This window comes from Hyperoodon ampullatus (genome assembly GCF_949752795.1).
Source record: "Hyperoodon ampullatus genome assembly, chromosome: 7".
In the NCBI taxonomy this organism is placed as follows: domain Eukaryota; kingdom Metazoa; phylum Chordata; class Mammalia; order Artiodactyla; family Ziphiidae; genus Hyperoodon; species Hyperoodon ampullatus.
The window spans coordinates 57,663,530-57,681,316 of record NC_136920.1 but is presented as its reverse complement, the minus strand read 5'-3'; the positions used below and the strand labels follow the sequence as shown (position 1 = coordinate 57,681,316).

Below are 17,787 nucleotides of genomic sequence, written 5' to 3'. Positions count from 1 at the left end.
AGCGAAATGGGGAGGCCAGCGCCCGGTCGATGGTACCACCATGTTCCCCCTTACGCACCCACCCAGGCTGGCCTGACAGATGCAGCTCACAACTTTGGGCAGATTATTTAACTCTGTTTCTTCATCTGTTAGTCAGAATAATAAGACGGGTCCAAAACCCCAATATCAGGTATACCCTGGAATTCAGAAGTCTTGAATTGAAGAAAGGCCATATGGTCCATCTTCCACATGTTCTCTAATGTCTTCTGCCAGCTCTGGGGCAACACCCCTGGTCAAACTCATTAATACCTCTGCAGGGAAACGCGAATATTTTCACCAAGAGGGTCACTAAGGTATCGGTGGCCTCCCATCAGTTCAGGTCAGGTTTGCCACTAATTGAATTTTGTGTCAAACTCATGAACAGTTTGGGGCTTGCAGAGCTTTTGGATTTGGAATTAACAGACCCTGTAGTACCTACCTCATAGGGCTCCTGTGAGGACGAAATGAGTCAGTATGTGTAAAGTGTTAGACAGTGCCTGGCACATGTGACACCATGGAGAATGTCCCAAGGCCTGGCCTTGGGAGTACAGAGTCCAGCTGAAGACAAAGGATGTTTTCTCTGCCCAGGAGGCCAGAAAGACCGGCTCAGGGGTCACTCCATCACCTGCCCTCCCCAGTCTAACCCACAGCCCCCCCACACCACACTGACCCCCAGAGCTGACCCCTCAGAGGCCACATTAGAAAGTGAGTGCCCGGAGGGCTCCTGGTCCTCTCCCAGTGCTGGGCAGGTCCAAGGGACAGCTGGTCAGGGGATGCCCACCCCATGCCCAGAGCCTGACGTGCATCTTCCCTCCTTTTACCGTGGGGTTTCCTCTGGGCCTGGGTACGAGGGGCTGAGTGGAAACTCAATGCAGAGGGCATCCCAGCAAGGGCACTCCCCGAACCAGGGGTGTCAGGGAAGGCTCCCTGGGGGAGGGGGAGCGGGAGCCAGGTCTTAAGGACAAGTAAAGGTCATCATTTAGGTGACCAAGGGACAGCCCAAGGTGGGCAGTGGGAAGAGCATGGCTCTGAGGCTTGGGAGAGCAGATCCCGGAGGCATAGGAGGAAGGAGGGCCGGGCCTGACCTTAAACGTCCTGTCTGTGAGGTCAGGGGGCTCGGACTTGCCCCTGAGTTTGCAGGGTAACCAGGGGTATAGTTAAACATGGGGAAGACACAATCAGTTCAACGTTGTGAGGGAAAAAGATTTTCTCACTGTGGGTCATTTGAGCAACTCTGGACGATGCCCCAGCACTGTCTGGGATCTGCAGGGCCCAGCACAGGGCCTGGCATGAAGCAGGTGCTCTATGAATACCTGTCAAACAGTTCTCAGGGTGCCTGTGTGTGTTAGGGGAGCCAGATCCCTCCTGCCCCTCTCCCCAGTCCCTGTGACCCTGCTGCTATCCTTAAAGGCCAAGGGGTGTGAACAGCCCTGGCCTCAGACAGCCCGTAGGAAACTTTGCCTTGGAGCAGGCCACAGGTGAACACAGGGATGCTGGCTCCCTGCCTCCAAGTTCAGGGAGGAGATGGAAATGGCAGAGGGGGCAGTGAGCTTCAGAGGACACCAGACAGGGCCGGGGAGAAGAAGTGAGGTGGGGTCATAGTGCTCCAGGCCAGGAAGGGAGGGGCCTGGAGTACAGCTGGACTCTGCAGCCCACAGCCTGCTCAGGGACCCCAGGGACTCCCCAGGTCTCCTTCCCTAACGTCGCAAAGGCCTTCCTCTCAGCGAGCTGAAACCTGCCACTCTGCTCTCTCTGCTCCCACCTGGGCTCTGGAACCACAAGTCACTCCTGCCCTCTTGGCCCCAGCAAAGCCTGCAGGGATGTGATGACAGGCGACGTTCTCTGTGAATTTTTCCCCAAGCAACACATCCTACTTTCTTCACCTGGACTTGGCCTCATGTAGTTTCCAGGGCCCATCCTCCCAAACTGTCACCTTCTTTGGCCTCACTCGGGTTTGTCCATGTCCCTCTTTAATCATTTAACCTCTCTGGGCCTCACTGTCCACATTTGTAAAATAGGGGTCCTCCTGGGCCTCCCTCCCTCAAACAGCTGTGGGAAGAGGCAATGAGATTGAGGTTCTTTAAGGAGAGCTTTGGTTCTCAGAATCCTAACTGGGGGTGATTCTGCCCGACAAGGGGATATTCGCAAGGTCTAACAACATTTTTCTTTTTTTTTTTTTTGTGGTACGCGGGCCTCTCACTGCTGTGGCCTCTCCTGTTGCGGAGCACAGGCTCCGGATGCGCAGGCTCAGCGGCCATGGCTCACGGGCCCAGCCACTCCACGGCACGTGGAACCCTCCCAGACCAGGGCACGAACCCATGTCCCCTGCATCAGCAGGCGGACTCCCAGCCACTGTGTCACCAGGGAAGCCCCTAACAACATTTTTGATTGTCATACTGGGATGGGGGGACTGCTGGTGTCTAAAGGGTAGAGGCCAGGAATGCTGCTAAGCATCCTTCAACAGAGAGGATGGCCCCCACCAGCAAAGAATTATCCAATCCAAAATGTCAAGAGGGCTGAGGCTGAGAAACCCTGAACAAGAAAAAGTCCTTGGAAGGTGCCTTCAGCCACAGCTCAACCTCCGGTAAGAACCCCATGTCAGCGAGGACAGCCTCCATTTTTCCTGCCACCTCCCACCGTTTGCCATTAGGAGGGAGCAGAACAAGGGTTCTGCGAGGCCAGATGGCCTGGGTGTGAATCCAGGCTCCTCGATCTACTAGCTCTGTGACCTGGAGGAAGTCACTTAGCCTCCCTGTGCCTTGTTCTCCTCGGTAAAGCAGGGATGATAATAGCAGTTACCCTCGGTGTTGGGTACATAATAAAGGCTCAGGATAACTGGTGGCTATTGTCATCCTCCTCCTCTTCATCAGGACACCGGCCCTGCTTCTTACCTCAATCCTTCCCACAATTTCCTCTCACAGGTCCCTCAGTTGAAGAGGAAAGTAGCTGCTTGGTAAGCGTTTGCTGACTGAACGCACGTCCTGTTCTTGGTACCAGGACTCTCTGGAGACCTGAAGGCTATTCCTGGGCAGCTTCAACACGCTCTTCTCTGGAAGGAGCCAGGCCAGCCCTGCCTCCCCCCTCCCCTCCCTCTCTGGCCTCCAGGGACTCACCCACGGGGTCCACAAGGTCGATGTGGTCCACAAAGTCCCGCTTTCCCAGATAGACGGTGAGCTGGGGAGGAGAGGCACAGAGGGTGTTAGCAGCTGTGGGCCCCCGCCCTGGAGGAAACCCTGGGAGCTGCCCCTGAAACCCTTGGACCCAACCGTAGCCCTCATCAAAATCCTAACTGGACTTGGACCTGAGCCCCAGTCCTAATACGAACAAGCCCTTGTATAATTTTTAAAGCACCCGTTCATCCCAAAACCCTGTGAAGAAGTTGTTATTGTTCCCATTTTGCAGATGAGGACACTGAGGCCTGCAGGGATCTTCATGCCAAGCACCACTGAGGCTGGAGTGGCAGAAGCAAAGGAGTCTGCTGAGAGGGGGTGCTGGGTGCATCTCTGAAAGGATGGGGGGACCCAGAGCAGGGCCAGCAGCGCCGAGAGGGTGCTCTGAACACTGAGCTCTGTGCCCTTCACTGCTCCCGGCCTCTGTGCAGCCTGCAGAGATCCACTCGAAGGAGGACTTCTTTCCCGAGGCAGTGAGTGCCCCACTCGGTAACCTGTCTTCAGGGAAGAACCCCAGAGCTAGAATCCAGAGTGTCATCCTGGATGCTTCCTACTCCTCCCCAATCCCTAAATCCTGACGAGTCTCCCTCCACCAGATTTCTCCATCCTCACAGCCACCCTTGGCTGGACTACACACCAGCTCCTCGATGGTTTGCCGCCTGGAGCCTCCCATACTTCGGACCTTTCTCCCCTCCTTAGCCACACTGGTCATCCTAAGATGCAAATCTAACCATGGTAGTCTGGTCTGACAACCCTCTAATGGTTCCTCAGTGCTCAGAGGTAAAATGACAAATGAGTTTCATTCCAAATGCCAACTCTGATTGATTGGTAGGGACTGCCTGGGGCTCTGGGTTGAGAAGAATCCAAGATGCAATATGGGCTCAGCAGGAAAGGGTGAACAGTGATCGGTGATGTCTGCTGTGGGCTCAGAAGGGAGACGTGGGTGCATGTGGTGCTATCTGCCAGCTCAGGCCAGGAGTCCGAGCTCCTAAGCCCGGCCACCTCCCCCTCGTAGCTCCCGCTCCCTCTGCCTCCCTCTTGGCACCCAGACTCCCTACAACTTATGTTCACGCCTTGCATGCCCTTTTCCACCCTGCCTTGCCTGGGAATGCATCTTTCCCCACGGAAGCCATCCCTGACCACCCAGACTGGGTCTGCAGCTATACTTGCCACTTTATATTGAAATTACCAGTTTCTGTGTCTACCTCCCGCATCTGGCCGTGAGCGGCACGGGCTGTGCCTTATTTATCTCAGTACACCCTACCCTGATTCCCACTGGCTCAGCCTATACCTGACATGGAATGATGTCAGTAATATGTGCTGAACTGAGAGGAAAGCAGGATGGAGCCTGGGGCCGTATTAAGAAAGAGAACAGGGCAGGCACTGGGAGCTGCCCCGGATAACAGGGTTCAGTAGAGAGGCTCCAGGGGCCGCTCATGCCAGAGGACTCACCTCCCCCGAGGCCCTTGGCACTTGCTCTAATTACTGCACTCACACTGCAGCCTCTCCGTGATGAGCCGTGCCTCCCCACACCAGGGCAGGGGTTCCCTAAAGTCCAGGAGAGTGGTCCTTCCCCCCTGAGACGGCAAGTTTGCTGACAGGGCCCCTCTCCTTGTAGTCGAGGGCTCCTAAGGACAGGGCTGTGTCTCTCCCTCAGACAGGGTGTGCAGGTCCTTCGCGGCAGTAAAGATGCCGGAAGAGAGGATGAGAGTTTGAGGACAGAGAGGAGCCGGGGTGCGGCTGCTACAGACTCACCTTTCCATTGGGGCTCGCCTTCTTGAACACCCTGGGGAGAGAAAGAGCGGGAAGGCCGGGTTAGCATATCCCGCCCAGGGGTAGGTTGCTGCAGGCTGTCCCTCGGCAGGACCAGAACAAGGGGCCTGGAGTGACTTGCAGGCACCATCCAGGCGCTGGGAGCCAGAACAGTGCCTGGCATGGTGAGATCTCACTCTCTTCCACTGCCATCCCCACCTGAGACGCCATGCTTGCCTTTAGAGGTCCCCTGGGCTCCCTTGACAGCCCCCTCGGTCTGGTCCTCACCCAGCAGGCAGAGGGAGTCTTCCAAGATAGGTCAGACCTGGCCACTCATTTGCTCAAAGTCCTCCCGGCTCACGCAGAGGCACGGCCTTGTGTGTGTGGTTTGCCCTCCCCCTTTACCTCCCAGCTTCACCTCCCCCTACTCTCCCCCATCCTCCAGCCGCAAGCCTGCTTGCCTTTCCTCCAACACACCAGGGTGGTCCCTGCCTCAACAGTCCCTTCCCTGGGACGTTCTCCCCGCACAGATACACTTGCCCAGCCCCGCGCTTTATACGATGAAGCTTCGCCCTGTGCCTACCCAGTGTTCCCAGTCCTCTCACTGTACTTTCCCTTTTTCCACAGCACTCACCACTTCCTAACCCACTACATAACTGACTCTCGGATTACATTTATGCCTGTCTACTCTGCTAACGTCAGCTCCACGAGGGCAGGGATCTTTGTCTCTCTCGTCCACTGATGCGTCCCAAGCACCTAGAATGGCACACCTAGTAGGTGTTTAATAAATCTGTTAATGAATGGTAGGCAGCCAGCACTTAATAAATATTAGTTGAGAGGGTGAATGAATGAATTTGTGAAGGAATCAACTGAGGAACTGAGGCCAGGAAAGGAGGGGATGTGCCCATGGCCACGCAGCAGAGCGCGGATGTGGGGTCGGGCAGAGGCATGGTCCCTGACTCCCGTAAAATGCTCCCTCTGCCTTCCAGAGCACACCCTGGGCCCCAGCAGCTCTCCCTGCTGTCTCCCTGCAGCTGGTCTGGGAGCCTGAGGCCCCTCACCTATCTCCCATCATCCAGCCCCAGAACAGCTCAGAGCAATGTTGGGAGGGAGAGAAGAAAGGTAGAGACGGAGACCCAGAGGCAGAGAAGGTATTGGAGGAGGGAGGGGAGGGAGGGAGGGAGAGGAAGGGGATGCTGGCTCTGGAGATGTGACAATAAAGGATGGAATGAGAGATGATAAAACAAACAAACAAGAGAGGGAGAGACAGACAGTCACAAACAGAGAGAGATGGAGCAGACACAGAACAACAGAGCAGACCTGCATGCGCTGAGAGCGATGCAGGCAGCCCCAATCCTGGAGGGGCAGGAGGTCCAGCAGGCATCCAGGGCAAGGCAGGGTGAGGCCCACAGTGTCCCAGCGACAGCAGGTCCTCCCAGAAGGGGAGTGGGGTGGTGGCTCTGTGCTGCCTCTGTAGCCACCCCCCATCACTCCCACCCCTTACTTTTGGGGCCCAAGGGACCACTGATGGGTCTGAGCTTGGCTGGCAAGTAAGAGCCTAGCACATCCCTCCCCCACCTCCCCTAGGAGCTCTGGGTTTTTCTCCTCCTCATAAATATTTATCAGTGTTTGGAGTGTGAAGATGCCACAGTCAGCTGGGGTATAATCATTGCTAAAGTGAGAAAAAACTACAGATCACACAGTTTGAACTAGCAGCTCCCAAGGTAAGGCCAGACCTGCAGAGGAGACCAGAGAAGTGACAGGCCACAGAGGTCCCAGCTGCTTCCAGAAGCCTCGGTCCACCCCTCAGGAGCCCTGGGTCTGATGGAAAGGAGAGGCCACAAATGCCTGAGGCCATCCCAGTGACCCCTGAGAGGGACTAGCGGCACCCTGGCCACAGGAAGCTGGTGGGGGGGGCCAGCTGGGAGTAGTGATAGTCAGAGAGAGAGGGAGGGAGGGAAGGAAGGAAGAAGCAACTAACATTTTTTTTCTTTTTTTTTTTTTTTTTTTTGCGGTACGCAGGCGTCTCACTGCCGCGGCCTCTCCCGTCGCGGAGCACAGGCTCCGGACACGCAGGCTCAGCGGCCATGGCTCGCGGGCTCAGCCGCTCCGCGGCATGTGGGATCTTTCCGGACCGGGGCACGAACCCATGTCCCCTGCATCGGCAGGTGGACTCTCAACCACTGCGCCACCAGGGAAGCCCGCAATTAACATTTTTTAAAAGTAGGAACTAGCATTTGTTGAGTGCCCAATTAATTATTTCTCACAACAGCACTGTGAAATGAGCATTATAACCCTCATTTTACAATGAACTCGAGGTTCAAAGAGATGTAGTAATTTTCCCAGAAACGTGCAGCAAGCAAGGGGCTAATAAGTCAGGATTCAGACCCAGTTCTGTCCGTCTGCCTCCAGAGGCTGGTTACTTTCTGTCCAACCCTGCTGCTTTCCTAAAGCAGGTGTTTTAATCAACGTCAGGAATAACAGAAAAGAGGGAGATGAGAACAGGAGTTGGGGGGAGAAATGAAAGGGTGAGGAAGGAGCGAGATGGAGAGTAAGCGTGACGAGGAGCAGGAAGCACGGCCATCCCAGCAGTGGGAGATGGCCCGCTGCTAACTCAACCAGCCGCCGGGCCACCTCCTCAGGAAGTTGGACGCTGATGGCTTCCTCAGACAACAACAGCTGCAGGCGCCCTCCAGGCTCGTACGCCCTCAGCATGTCTCAGTATTTTTCCCAGAACACTGTTGTTGATCCTTCCACAATCCCATTTCAGAGATGAGAAAACTGAGGCTCAAAGAGGTGAATTATGGCTGCCTGTCTCCAGAGCCCATGTCCTTTCCACTCTGTCCCACAGCCAAACGGTCCCTGAAACAACTCCACTGGCTTCCTGACCACAATGCTGTCAGAAAAAAGGCCCCTGCAGGGGTGCTTCCAGTTCACCGGGACCCCCACGTGGTGCAGGACCTCAGAGATGACTTCTGCCTGTCCACTTTGAAGAGTAAGCACAAACACACAAAACTGAGGTAAAAGCCAAACTTCCAGACCGTGGGATGGCTGGGTTTAGTTCATCCCCAAGTCCCGTTTGTACCCCGTAAGCCTGATCCTCAGAGCCAAAGCTGGGTCCCATGCAAGAAATACTGGTGGTGTTCTAGCTGATTTAAGACTCTCTGGAGATAAGGAACAGAAACCCACCTAGCAGAGCTCAAGAAAAGGAGAGGGTATGATAAGGAGGCAAAAATCTCACGGGAAGGATATGCAGGCAGGACGCACGGGGGCCGGAGCCAGGAACGAGGAAGCCATCAGCCTCTCAGGCGGCTGCTCTCTTTCTCCACCTCTCTCCCTGGGGCTGCATGTTCTCCCGGCTGCACTGCTCTCTGTGCGGCTGCTACATTGCCTCTGTGGACCAACTCTCTGCTTACTCAGGGCTTTTCTGCCCCTCCATCATTTTGGCTTGTATGTGGCTCTCACTCCGACCCTATGTCTACTCTGCCTCTGCTCAGCTTCCCATGGTTAACTGGCTGAATGGCCCAATTCCAAATCACCAGGAGAGGAATTTCATTGGTCAGTTTTGGTCAGGTGTCCGATGCCTGGGCCAATCAGCTAGGCTTAGGGTGAGTCATGTGGTCCATCAGGCATGGGCAGAGGAGGGTCTGTAGAGCAGTGTTTTTCAACCCAGGGGTCACAACCCATTAGTTGACAATGAAATCAACTTACAGAGTTGCCACCAGCACTTTGTTGTTGTTGTTTTTTTTTTTTTTTTTGCGGTACGCGGGCCTCTCACTGTTGTGGCCACTCCCGTTGCAGAGCACAGGCTCCGGACGCGCAGGCTCAGCGGCCATGGCTCACGGGCCCAGCCGCTCCGCGGCATGTGGGATCTTCCCAGACCGGGGCACGAACCCGTATCCCCTGCATCGGCAGGCGGACTCTCAACCACTGCGCCACCAGGGAAGACCCTGTTGTTGTTTTTTAATGCAATAGAATAAAAGATACAAGCATCAGGTGCAGATGGCAAAGGTATAGTAGATACTACTATATTTACCAATATTCTATTGCCCTCTAAGTCTGGGCATATGGGTGGATCAAATTTCTCCAGTTCTATGAAGTTAGTCGTGCCCATGCAGCTTGCTCTGGCCAAGGAAACATGAGTAGAAGTGCCATATGTCACTTCCGGTCAGAAGCATTTAAGGGCTGGTGTATGATTCCCCATGCTGTTTATATTAGTCTTCTATGGAGGCTATAACAAAGGGTACAAACTTAGTGGCTTAAAACAACATAAATGTATTATCTGGCAGTTCTGTAGTTCAGAAGTTCAAAATGTACCTCACTAGGTTAAAATCAAGATGTTAGCAGGGCTGAGTTCCTTTCCAGAGGCTCTAGGGGTAAATCTGTTTCCTTGCCCTTTCCACCCACATTCCATGTCTCAAGGCCTCTTCATCTTCAAAGCCAGCAACATCAGGTTGGGCTCTTATCACATTGCATCGCTCTGACCTCCTCTTCTGCCTCCCTCTTCCACTTTTAAAGACCCTTATGAATACATGTAGCTCCCTATTTTAAGATCAACTGATTTTAGGAACCTTAATTCCATCTGCAACTATAATTCCCCTTTGCTATGTGATATAACATATTCAAAGGTTCCAAGGATTAGGACGTAGACATTGTTGGGGGGCCATTCTTCTGCCTACCACACCCTCTTTCCTCTATCACTGAAACCAGCAATGATCTGGATGGGAAAGCCTTCAGACATCGAAATCCCAGGGCTCTCCTGCTAGATGATAGACATGTAGCATGAGAGAGAAAGAAAGCTCTTGAGCCACTGAGATTTGGGGGTTGTTTGTAACTGCAGCAGACCAGCTTCTCCTGGCTAATAGGAAAAGTAAATATTATTTAGTAAAACTTTTGTTTCAGATGAACTGAGTTAAATGTAAAATGAATATCATGCTGCAAATTTTTAACTGTTTAAAATCCACTGTTCTAGAGAACATGCCTAAAACAAACATGCTGTATCAGTGTCTGTGCAGCCTGTTGGATCCTATTTTCTGATTCTGCTGCTTTTCTGTGTGCCACCTGGCCTCCCAATGTCCCTTTGTGCCTATAGGGAGAGGCCTATATCATGAGGGACCCAGAACAAAGTACCTTCCTCGATAGATTATCCAACAATCAAGAGTTTATAATTTTGTATCGTATAGCCAAACAATGGAATAATACTACATAGCATTGAAATTATGCTTGTATCTTTCATAACACAGGGAAATGCCTATGATAGAATATTAAGCAGAATAAATCAGGAATCAAAACAGTATTTTTGGCATGAGCTCAACTTTATACTCAATAAATACCCAAAAGAAAGAAGGAGAAGACAAGGTTGTTAATATGGCAATACTCCTCAAACTGATCTATGAATTCAATGCAATCCCTATCAAAAATCGCAGCTGAATTTTTTGCATTAATTGACAGGCTGATCATAAAATTCATACGGAAATGTAACAGCCAAAACAATCTTGAAAAAAAAAAAAAGGAACAAAGATGGAGGACTCAGACTTCCCAAATTCAAAACTTACTACAAAGCTACAGTAATCAAGAATGTGTGATCTTGGCATAAAGATAGACATAGAGATCAATGGAACAAAATTGAGAGTCCAGAAATAAACTCATATATTTACGGTCAATTGATTTTTAGCAAGGGAACCAAGACAAGTCTTTGGAAATAGTCTTTTCAGCAAATGAATCTTGGACAACTGGATATCCATATGCAAAAGAATGAAGTCAGAGCCCCTCCACCTCACACCGTATACAAAAATTAACTCAAAATGTACCAAAGATCTAAATGTAAGAGCTACAACTATAAAACTCTTGGAAGAAAACATAAGTGTAAATCTACATGACCTTGGATAAGGCAATGGTTTCTTAGATATGACACCAAAAGCACAGGCAACTAAAGGAAGAAGTAGATAAATTGCACTTTATCAAAATTAAAAACTTTGGAGCTTCAAAAGTCACTATCAAGAAAGTAAAAAGACAATCCACAAAATGGAGCAAATATTTTCAAATCATGTATCTAATAAGAGTCTAGTATCCAGGATATATAAAGACCCTATTACGATTCAACAACAGGCAAATAACTCAATTAAAAGCAAGCAATGGGGGCTTCCCTGGTGGCGCAGTGGTTGAGAATCTGCCTGCCAATGCAGGGGACATGGGTTCGAGCCCTGGTCTGGGAAGGTCCCACATGCCGCGGAGCAACTGGGCCTGTGAGCCACAACTACTGAGCCTGCGTGTCTGGAGCTTGTGCTCCGCAACAAGAGAGGCCGCGACAGTGAGAGGCCCGCGCACCACGATGAAGAGTGGCCCCTGCTCGCCACAACTAGAGAAAGCCCTCGCACAGAAATGAAGACCCAACACAGCCAAAACTAAATAAATTAATTAATTAAAAAAAAAAACAAGCAATGAATTTGAATAGCCATTTCTTCAAAGAAGATACACAAGTGGCCAATAAGCACATGAAAAGATCACTAGTCATGAGGGAAATGCAAATTAAAGCCACAATGAGGGGAATTTCCTGGCTGTCCAGTGGTTAGGACTCTGCCTTCACTGCCAAGGGCCTAGGGTCAATCCCTGGTCGGGGAACTAAGATCCCACAAGTGTGGCGGGGTGGGGGGAGCCACAGTGAGATATTTCACACCCACTACGATAGCTATAGTGAAAAAGAAGGACAGGGACTTCCCTGGTGGCGCAGTGGTTAAGAATCTGCCTGCCAATGCAGAGGACACGGGTTCGAGCTGTGGTCCACAAGATCCCACATGCCCCGGAGCAACTAAGCCCGTGCACCACAACTACTGCGCCTGCGCGCTAGAGCCCGCGAGCTACAACTGGAGCCCGTGCCACAACTACTGAGCCTGCACTCTAGAGCCTGTGAGCCACAACTACTGAAGCCCATGCGCCTAGAGCCCGTGCTCCGCAACAAGAGAAGCCACCGCAATGAGAAGCCCGCGCGCCACAACGAACAGTAGCCCCCATTCGCCACAACTAGAGAAAGCCCACACGCAGCAACAAAGATCCCACACAGCCAAAAATAAACAAATAAGTAAATAAAATTTTAAAGAAAGAAAAAGAAGAACAATAACAAGTGTTATCAAGGATGTGGAGAAACAAGAACCCTCGTACATTGCTGGTGGTAATGTAAAGCAGTGCAGTCACTTTGGCAAACAGTCTGGCTGTCCCTCTAAACAGCAAACATAGAGTTAACATATGACCCAGCAGTTCCATTCCTAGGTAGATACCCAAGAGAACTGAAAACGATGTCCACACAAAAACTGTACATAAATGTTCATAGAGGCATTATTCATAACCGTCACAAAAAGTGAAAAAAAGTCCATCAATTGATGAATCTATTTTTTTAAATGTGGCATATACATTCAATGAAATATTATTCAACCATAAAAAGGGATGAAACACTGATTCATGCTACAACATGGATGAACCTCGAAAGTATTATATTAAGTGAAAGAAGCCAGACACAAAAAGCCATATATTGTGTGATTCCACTTATACAAAATGTCCAGAATAGGCAACTACATAGAAACAGAAAGCAGATCAGTGGTTGCCCGGGGCTGGTGAGAGGGGGAAATGGGAAGTGATTGCTAATGGGGTGATGAAAATATTCTGGAATTAGATAGTGGTGATGGTTATACAACCTTGTGAAAATACTAAAAAACACTAAAACTGCTAATATTATGGTATGTAAAAGATATCTCAGTTTTAAAAACTAAAACTAAAAACAACCCCAAAAAATGAATGAAAGGAAAGGAAATGTGCCTAAATATTAACAGGGGTTGAAGGAAACTCTGTCCACCCACCCACTCATTCCTTTATATCCCTTATTTTTCCATGTTGTACAATGAGCACAAATTACTTCACAAAGATGCCAGGGCTTCCCTAACAAGGTATGTCTCAAGTCTTAGTGAAAAAAACATTGTAAGCACAGTAGAGAAAATATGGATCCTGTCCTTCGGATCCTCTGATGCTAGAATCTCTGATGCTGCAATTTTACAATCCAGAGTCCACATCTCTGTGATTCCTCAGACCCTTCCCCAAGCCTGCTGTGTCAACTGCTAGAACTGCGTGCTGTGTCTTCTGCTCAGCACTCTCTTTCTCCAGGAAGCTTTCCCTGACTCCCCCAAAGTCTGGATTAGATGCCCCCCAACTCCCACACCCAGTGTGTCTCCGTCACAACATTTACCACACTTTGTAAAAGTCTGTTTACTCACCCTCTGCTTCTCTTTCATAACTTATATGAGAGTAGAGATCTTATTTGTATTTTTGACACTGGATCCCTGGGGCACAGCACAGTACCTGGGCCACAGTAGGTGCTCAGTAAATAAAAACAGGTGGAATGCTGTTGAATGAATGCCCTAAGAGAGAATTAGTCAATAGTGAGGATGGATGAAATTTAAAAAGATGGTGGGGATGGTCCTTTGCTCTGGGTGAGTGGACTCCAGGGATTTCTTCTTCTATCTATGCTTCTCTTCGGCTGTCAGGATCAATAGGCACTGGGCTTAGAAAATACTTCATAGGGGCAGGGTCCCAGACACCATCAGGCTGAGCCAGGTATAAAACTGATACACCCACATGGGTCTCTGCTCAGCTTTGACCAATGACTCTCATTTATCATTCACTTACCCAGTAAACATTCACACACTCCTACCACTGCCAGGCTCTGCGGGCACTAAGATGAATAATTCATAGTTCCTGCTGACAAAAAAACACGGTATAGCCAAGTGAGATAAACCCACCAATCACGTCGGCCACTGTGCATTAAGCTTTCCCTGTAATCCAGGTGCTGTGCTAAGAACTTCACACACATTAAGATAGTATATTATGCCATCTAAACATTCCCATTTTTCAAAGGAGAAACCTGAGATTCAGAGACCATGAATAACTTAATCAAAGTCTCAAAGCCAGCATCAGAAAACTCATATAGGAGAGGAAGCCCATGAATGGGCTGCCCATGGGAAATCATTTAGCCAAACATGTCTTACTCAGCATCAGAAAACTCATCTTGTAGAGCTTGTCCACAAACGTAGATTCACTATCAGTGAATTGAGAGAGCACTGGTGACAATTCAATCCTTTGTGAGCATCAGAAAATTCATGTTAGATAAAAATGCCATGAATACAGTGAATGTGGGGAGACCTTCAGATGTTAAGCTCAATCAACAACAGAAAACTCATCCAGGAGAGAAACCAGGTGCCAGTTACTGCTCTAAGTGTGTCATAAATATTAACTCATTTGTTCCTCCAACAACATATGAGGAGGTACTACTATCCCACTTTCGCAGATGAGGAAACTGAGGCACAGAGAGTCTAAGTCATTTGCCCAAGGTCACACAGCTAGTAAGGTGCTCAGCTTGATACTGGAACCCAGGCAGTCTAGCTGCAGGGATGACACTTTTCACCACTCACAATATTACCTTATAGGTAGGATTGTGCAGTTCTGTCTGAGGGGGTCAGGAAAGGCTTCAAGGGAGGAAGTAGCAACGAGGGGGATCTTGAAGAACACACAGAGGTGCGGAAGAGGTGACAGCACTGCAGGTGGGGGCCTCACAACTGAGTCCACTGTGCGTCTGGGACACGGTCGGCAATCTGCAGTATGTCCCAAGTGCCTGGGAGGAGCACCAGGGATGAGGATGAGCCAGAGAAGGGTCCACTCACTTCCCTGATAGTCACGGAGCACCTCCATGCCCCAGGCCCTGGGCTAGGTATAAAGGGTCTCGAATGCCAGACTAGGACCTCAGACCATATCCAGAAGGCAATGGGGAGCCATAGGCACTTAGGGGGAGGGAGAATGGCCAGGACTGTACCTTGGACACAGAGATGCTGTCACCCCATACCTTTCCCCCATCCCTGCACCTGATAGCAGTCATAGCTCAGCTGGGTAGGGTGGGGACCTGCAAGGGGGCATTCACCCTCAGGTACACCCGCCCTACATTCTGACCCACTTTCCTGGGTGTGAGAACAGCCATCAGGGAGCCGGGAGGTGTGAGGAGCAGGTAGCTGTGGCAGCAAAGAGGTTTCTAGAGCCCTTATCACACCCTCCCTGGTAGCAGAGTTATTTGTGTGCAGGCTTGTCTGCTCTGCCAGAACTGAACAGTCCTCCCTGTGTCAGAACATTGCCTGCCTGTTTACCCACCATTGGTGCACCTGCTTCTCAGGACAGCCCAGGACAGGGGGAGGAGGCAAGAAGACAGGAGATGTCACCCCTGTTTCACAGATTTGGGGAGCACGAGGGATCACAGTGCAGCCTGCTTTATTTCCCAGACAGAGAAATCAACGCCCAAGGGAGAGAAGAATCTTGCACCCGGGCCAGGAAACTAAGGCCCAAAGAGACTCTGGGGTGTGTCCAGTCACAGACTGGGAGGAGAGCCCCAGGCTTCTGGTGCTCCTGTCACATCCCTGCTCAGAATCCTGCATGGCTTCCTTGGGCACAGGCCTGAGGGGTGAGGGGTGGTGGATGGGGGTCTGGCCAAGTCAAGCTCCAGGGCTCCAGACTTCTCACAGGCGTCTAGGCAGACAGCAATGGCTCCAGCCTCTTGTCCACATTCATGTGTTCACTTTTCTAGCCATGATCCATATATGTGAAGATTTCCAGGGGGTGCAGAGTGAGGGAAGAGGGGAGCCACCAGGTGGCCATGGACAGAGGGGAGAGTTTCTTAAAGGAGCCTGGCCCATTTTCTAGTAACCCACAAAACTGGAGATCTGAAATCGAAAGCTAATCATTTCACCAAGCAGGCTGGCAGCTGGATCCCAAAGAGCCCACAGACTGCACCTGAATGCTCTCTAGCCTTCTCGAGGGTTGAGAGGCAGGAAGGGAAGGGTGCTGGCAGAGGAAACAGTGCAGACGCTGAAGCAAGCAGACCCCGCTTGAGTCCTGTGTGACCCTGAGTTTTGCTTCCTCTCTGAGGCATACTTTCCATCATCTGGAAAGTGGGGTTGATATCTACCCCATAGATGAAGGCATATATAAAGCCTTGGTACCTAGTAGGGAATGACAAAGGGAAGCGGACATCATTGGTACTGTAATTATTATTGCTATTAGCCTCATTTCCTGAGTCAACACTCTGCCTTCCCTCCAGCGCCCAGGGGAGAGTTCTTGCCCAGCTGTCCCTCAGGTGGGAGGGGATGGTTATATTAACTCCACTGGAGAAAAACAAGTTTTTTTAGCTGTCTGTCTCTCTCTCAGTCTTGGGTAGAAAACAGCAGTTTATGATATTCTCTTCCTAGTTTAGACCCTCACATTCCAGAAATCTCCAGGGACATGCCCTGTTAGTCCCTCTTTCTGTAATAGCCTTTCTATCGGTTCTCCCACTGCAATCCCTCCCATCCTTCCTTCCCAATGTCACCTCATCCAAGAAGCCTTCCCTGACTGCTTCAGCTTAAAGTGTCCTTGCCCTGACCCCTTCCTCCTTCCCTCTCTCCATCCATCTTTGCTACTCCCCTCCTTGCTTTTCTTCCTTTTTTTCCAATCTCTGGGCTTGACACTGTTCTTACCTCCAGAAGATACAGGCCCCTGTGCCCTGTCACCAGGACACCTGCACTCTGGAGCAGGGAGAGAGAGAGATACTCCACAAATAAACAAAACCCTCCCTCAGAAGCACAGCAGGAGGGTGGGATGATACGATGTATGATGTGCCCAGCTCAGCTTCAGGCACACAATAGCCACCCACACATGCACTTCTCCCTTCCTCACCTCTATTCTGCCCCATGTCCCCATAGCATCCACATGAGCCTGCACATCTCTGCTCCCCAGTGGATGGCATGGAGTGAAATACTGACAAGCTCCAGAGAGCAGGAACCCTGTCTTCCTTCAGTCATCTTCCTTGGTATATAGTGGGTGCTTAGTAAATATTTTGAATGAATGAATAAATGAATAAACAAGGGCCAAACCCTGAGCTTGAAGATGGGAAAAATAGGACTTGGGCCAAGAGGCGATTCAGAGGCGGGCTGCCTGGCCGCCAGGATAAGACACGGGTGTGTGTAGTCTCAGCAGGAGCATGTTACATACAGGGCAGCCCCAGACACACGGCAGCCATGGTTTTCCCAGTGGGAAGACTTTATTTAAAGTTCTACTTGCTTGGGGGTGTGTGTGTGTGTGTGTGTGTGTGTGTGTGTGTGTGGTTTTTTTGTTTTTGTTTTTGCCAATTTGCACATATAAACTTTTAGGGATACAGAAGAACATATAATAAAATAAGATATTAATTCAGAAGTGTTACTTTTTTCTCCATTGTCACATTTCATAAAACATAAAAACAGATCAGTAGGGCAGTGCATCTCCAACTTTGCTTCAACCACTCTGGGGGCCAGTCAGGGGCTGAGAGCCCTCTGTGGTCAGGAGCTCTGTCCAGATTGAAAGGTATGGCCTAGGGTAATGGCTCTTTCTTGAGAAAGAATTTTGGGGAGAAAAACCCACATCTTATATTTAGCTAGATACAGTGCACATGATGGGCTGGAGCTGGCTTGTACAGGCTCATAGAGCTGACTGTCACACTTGTAGGAATTTTGTGAGCTAGTTGCTAAACACAGCCATTGCCAATGTCTCTCTACTGGGGGTGAAATGGCTGTCTACTGGGGTAAATCAGCCCCCTGGGGGACACTTGGCAATGTCTAGAGACATCTGGATGATCACGACTTGGGGGAGGGGTGCTACTGGCATCTAGTGGGTGGAGGTCACGGGTGCTGCCTACACAATGTGTAGGCCTGCCCCTTCCCTGCTCCTAACAAAAAACCTCGAGCCCAAATGTTAACAGTGCTGATGGTGAGAAATCCTGATCCAAAATTACAATTAAATAAATTATATT

At 50.4% G+C, this 17,787-nt stretch overlaps 1 protein-coding gene across 3 annotated transcripts in view; it reads right to left on the bottom strand.

Moving 5' to 3' along the window:
• ARRB1 (arrestin beta 1) overlaps nt 1-17,787 on the bottom strand; it is a gene marked incomplete at both ends in the record, with an annotated part of 74,422 nt that overhangs the window by 15,877 nt on the left and 40,758 nt on the right. For 2 of the 3 annotated variants that reach the window (XM_079707708.1, XM_079707709.1), the window contains 2 exons: nt 3,132-3,192; nt 4,944-4,974. In XM_079707708.1, the coding sequence (XP_079563834.1) occupies nt 3,132-3,192; nt 4,944-4,974 (92 nt within the window). Of the gene's footprint in view, nt 1-3,131; nt 3,193-4,943; nt 4,975-8,181; nt 8,493-17,787 lie in introns of those variants that run through there. The other variant, XM_079707707.1, reaches the window with a different exon arrangement.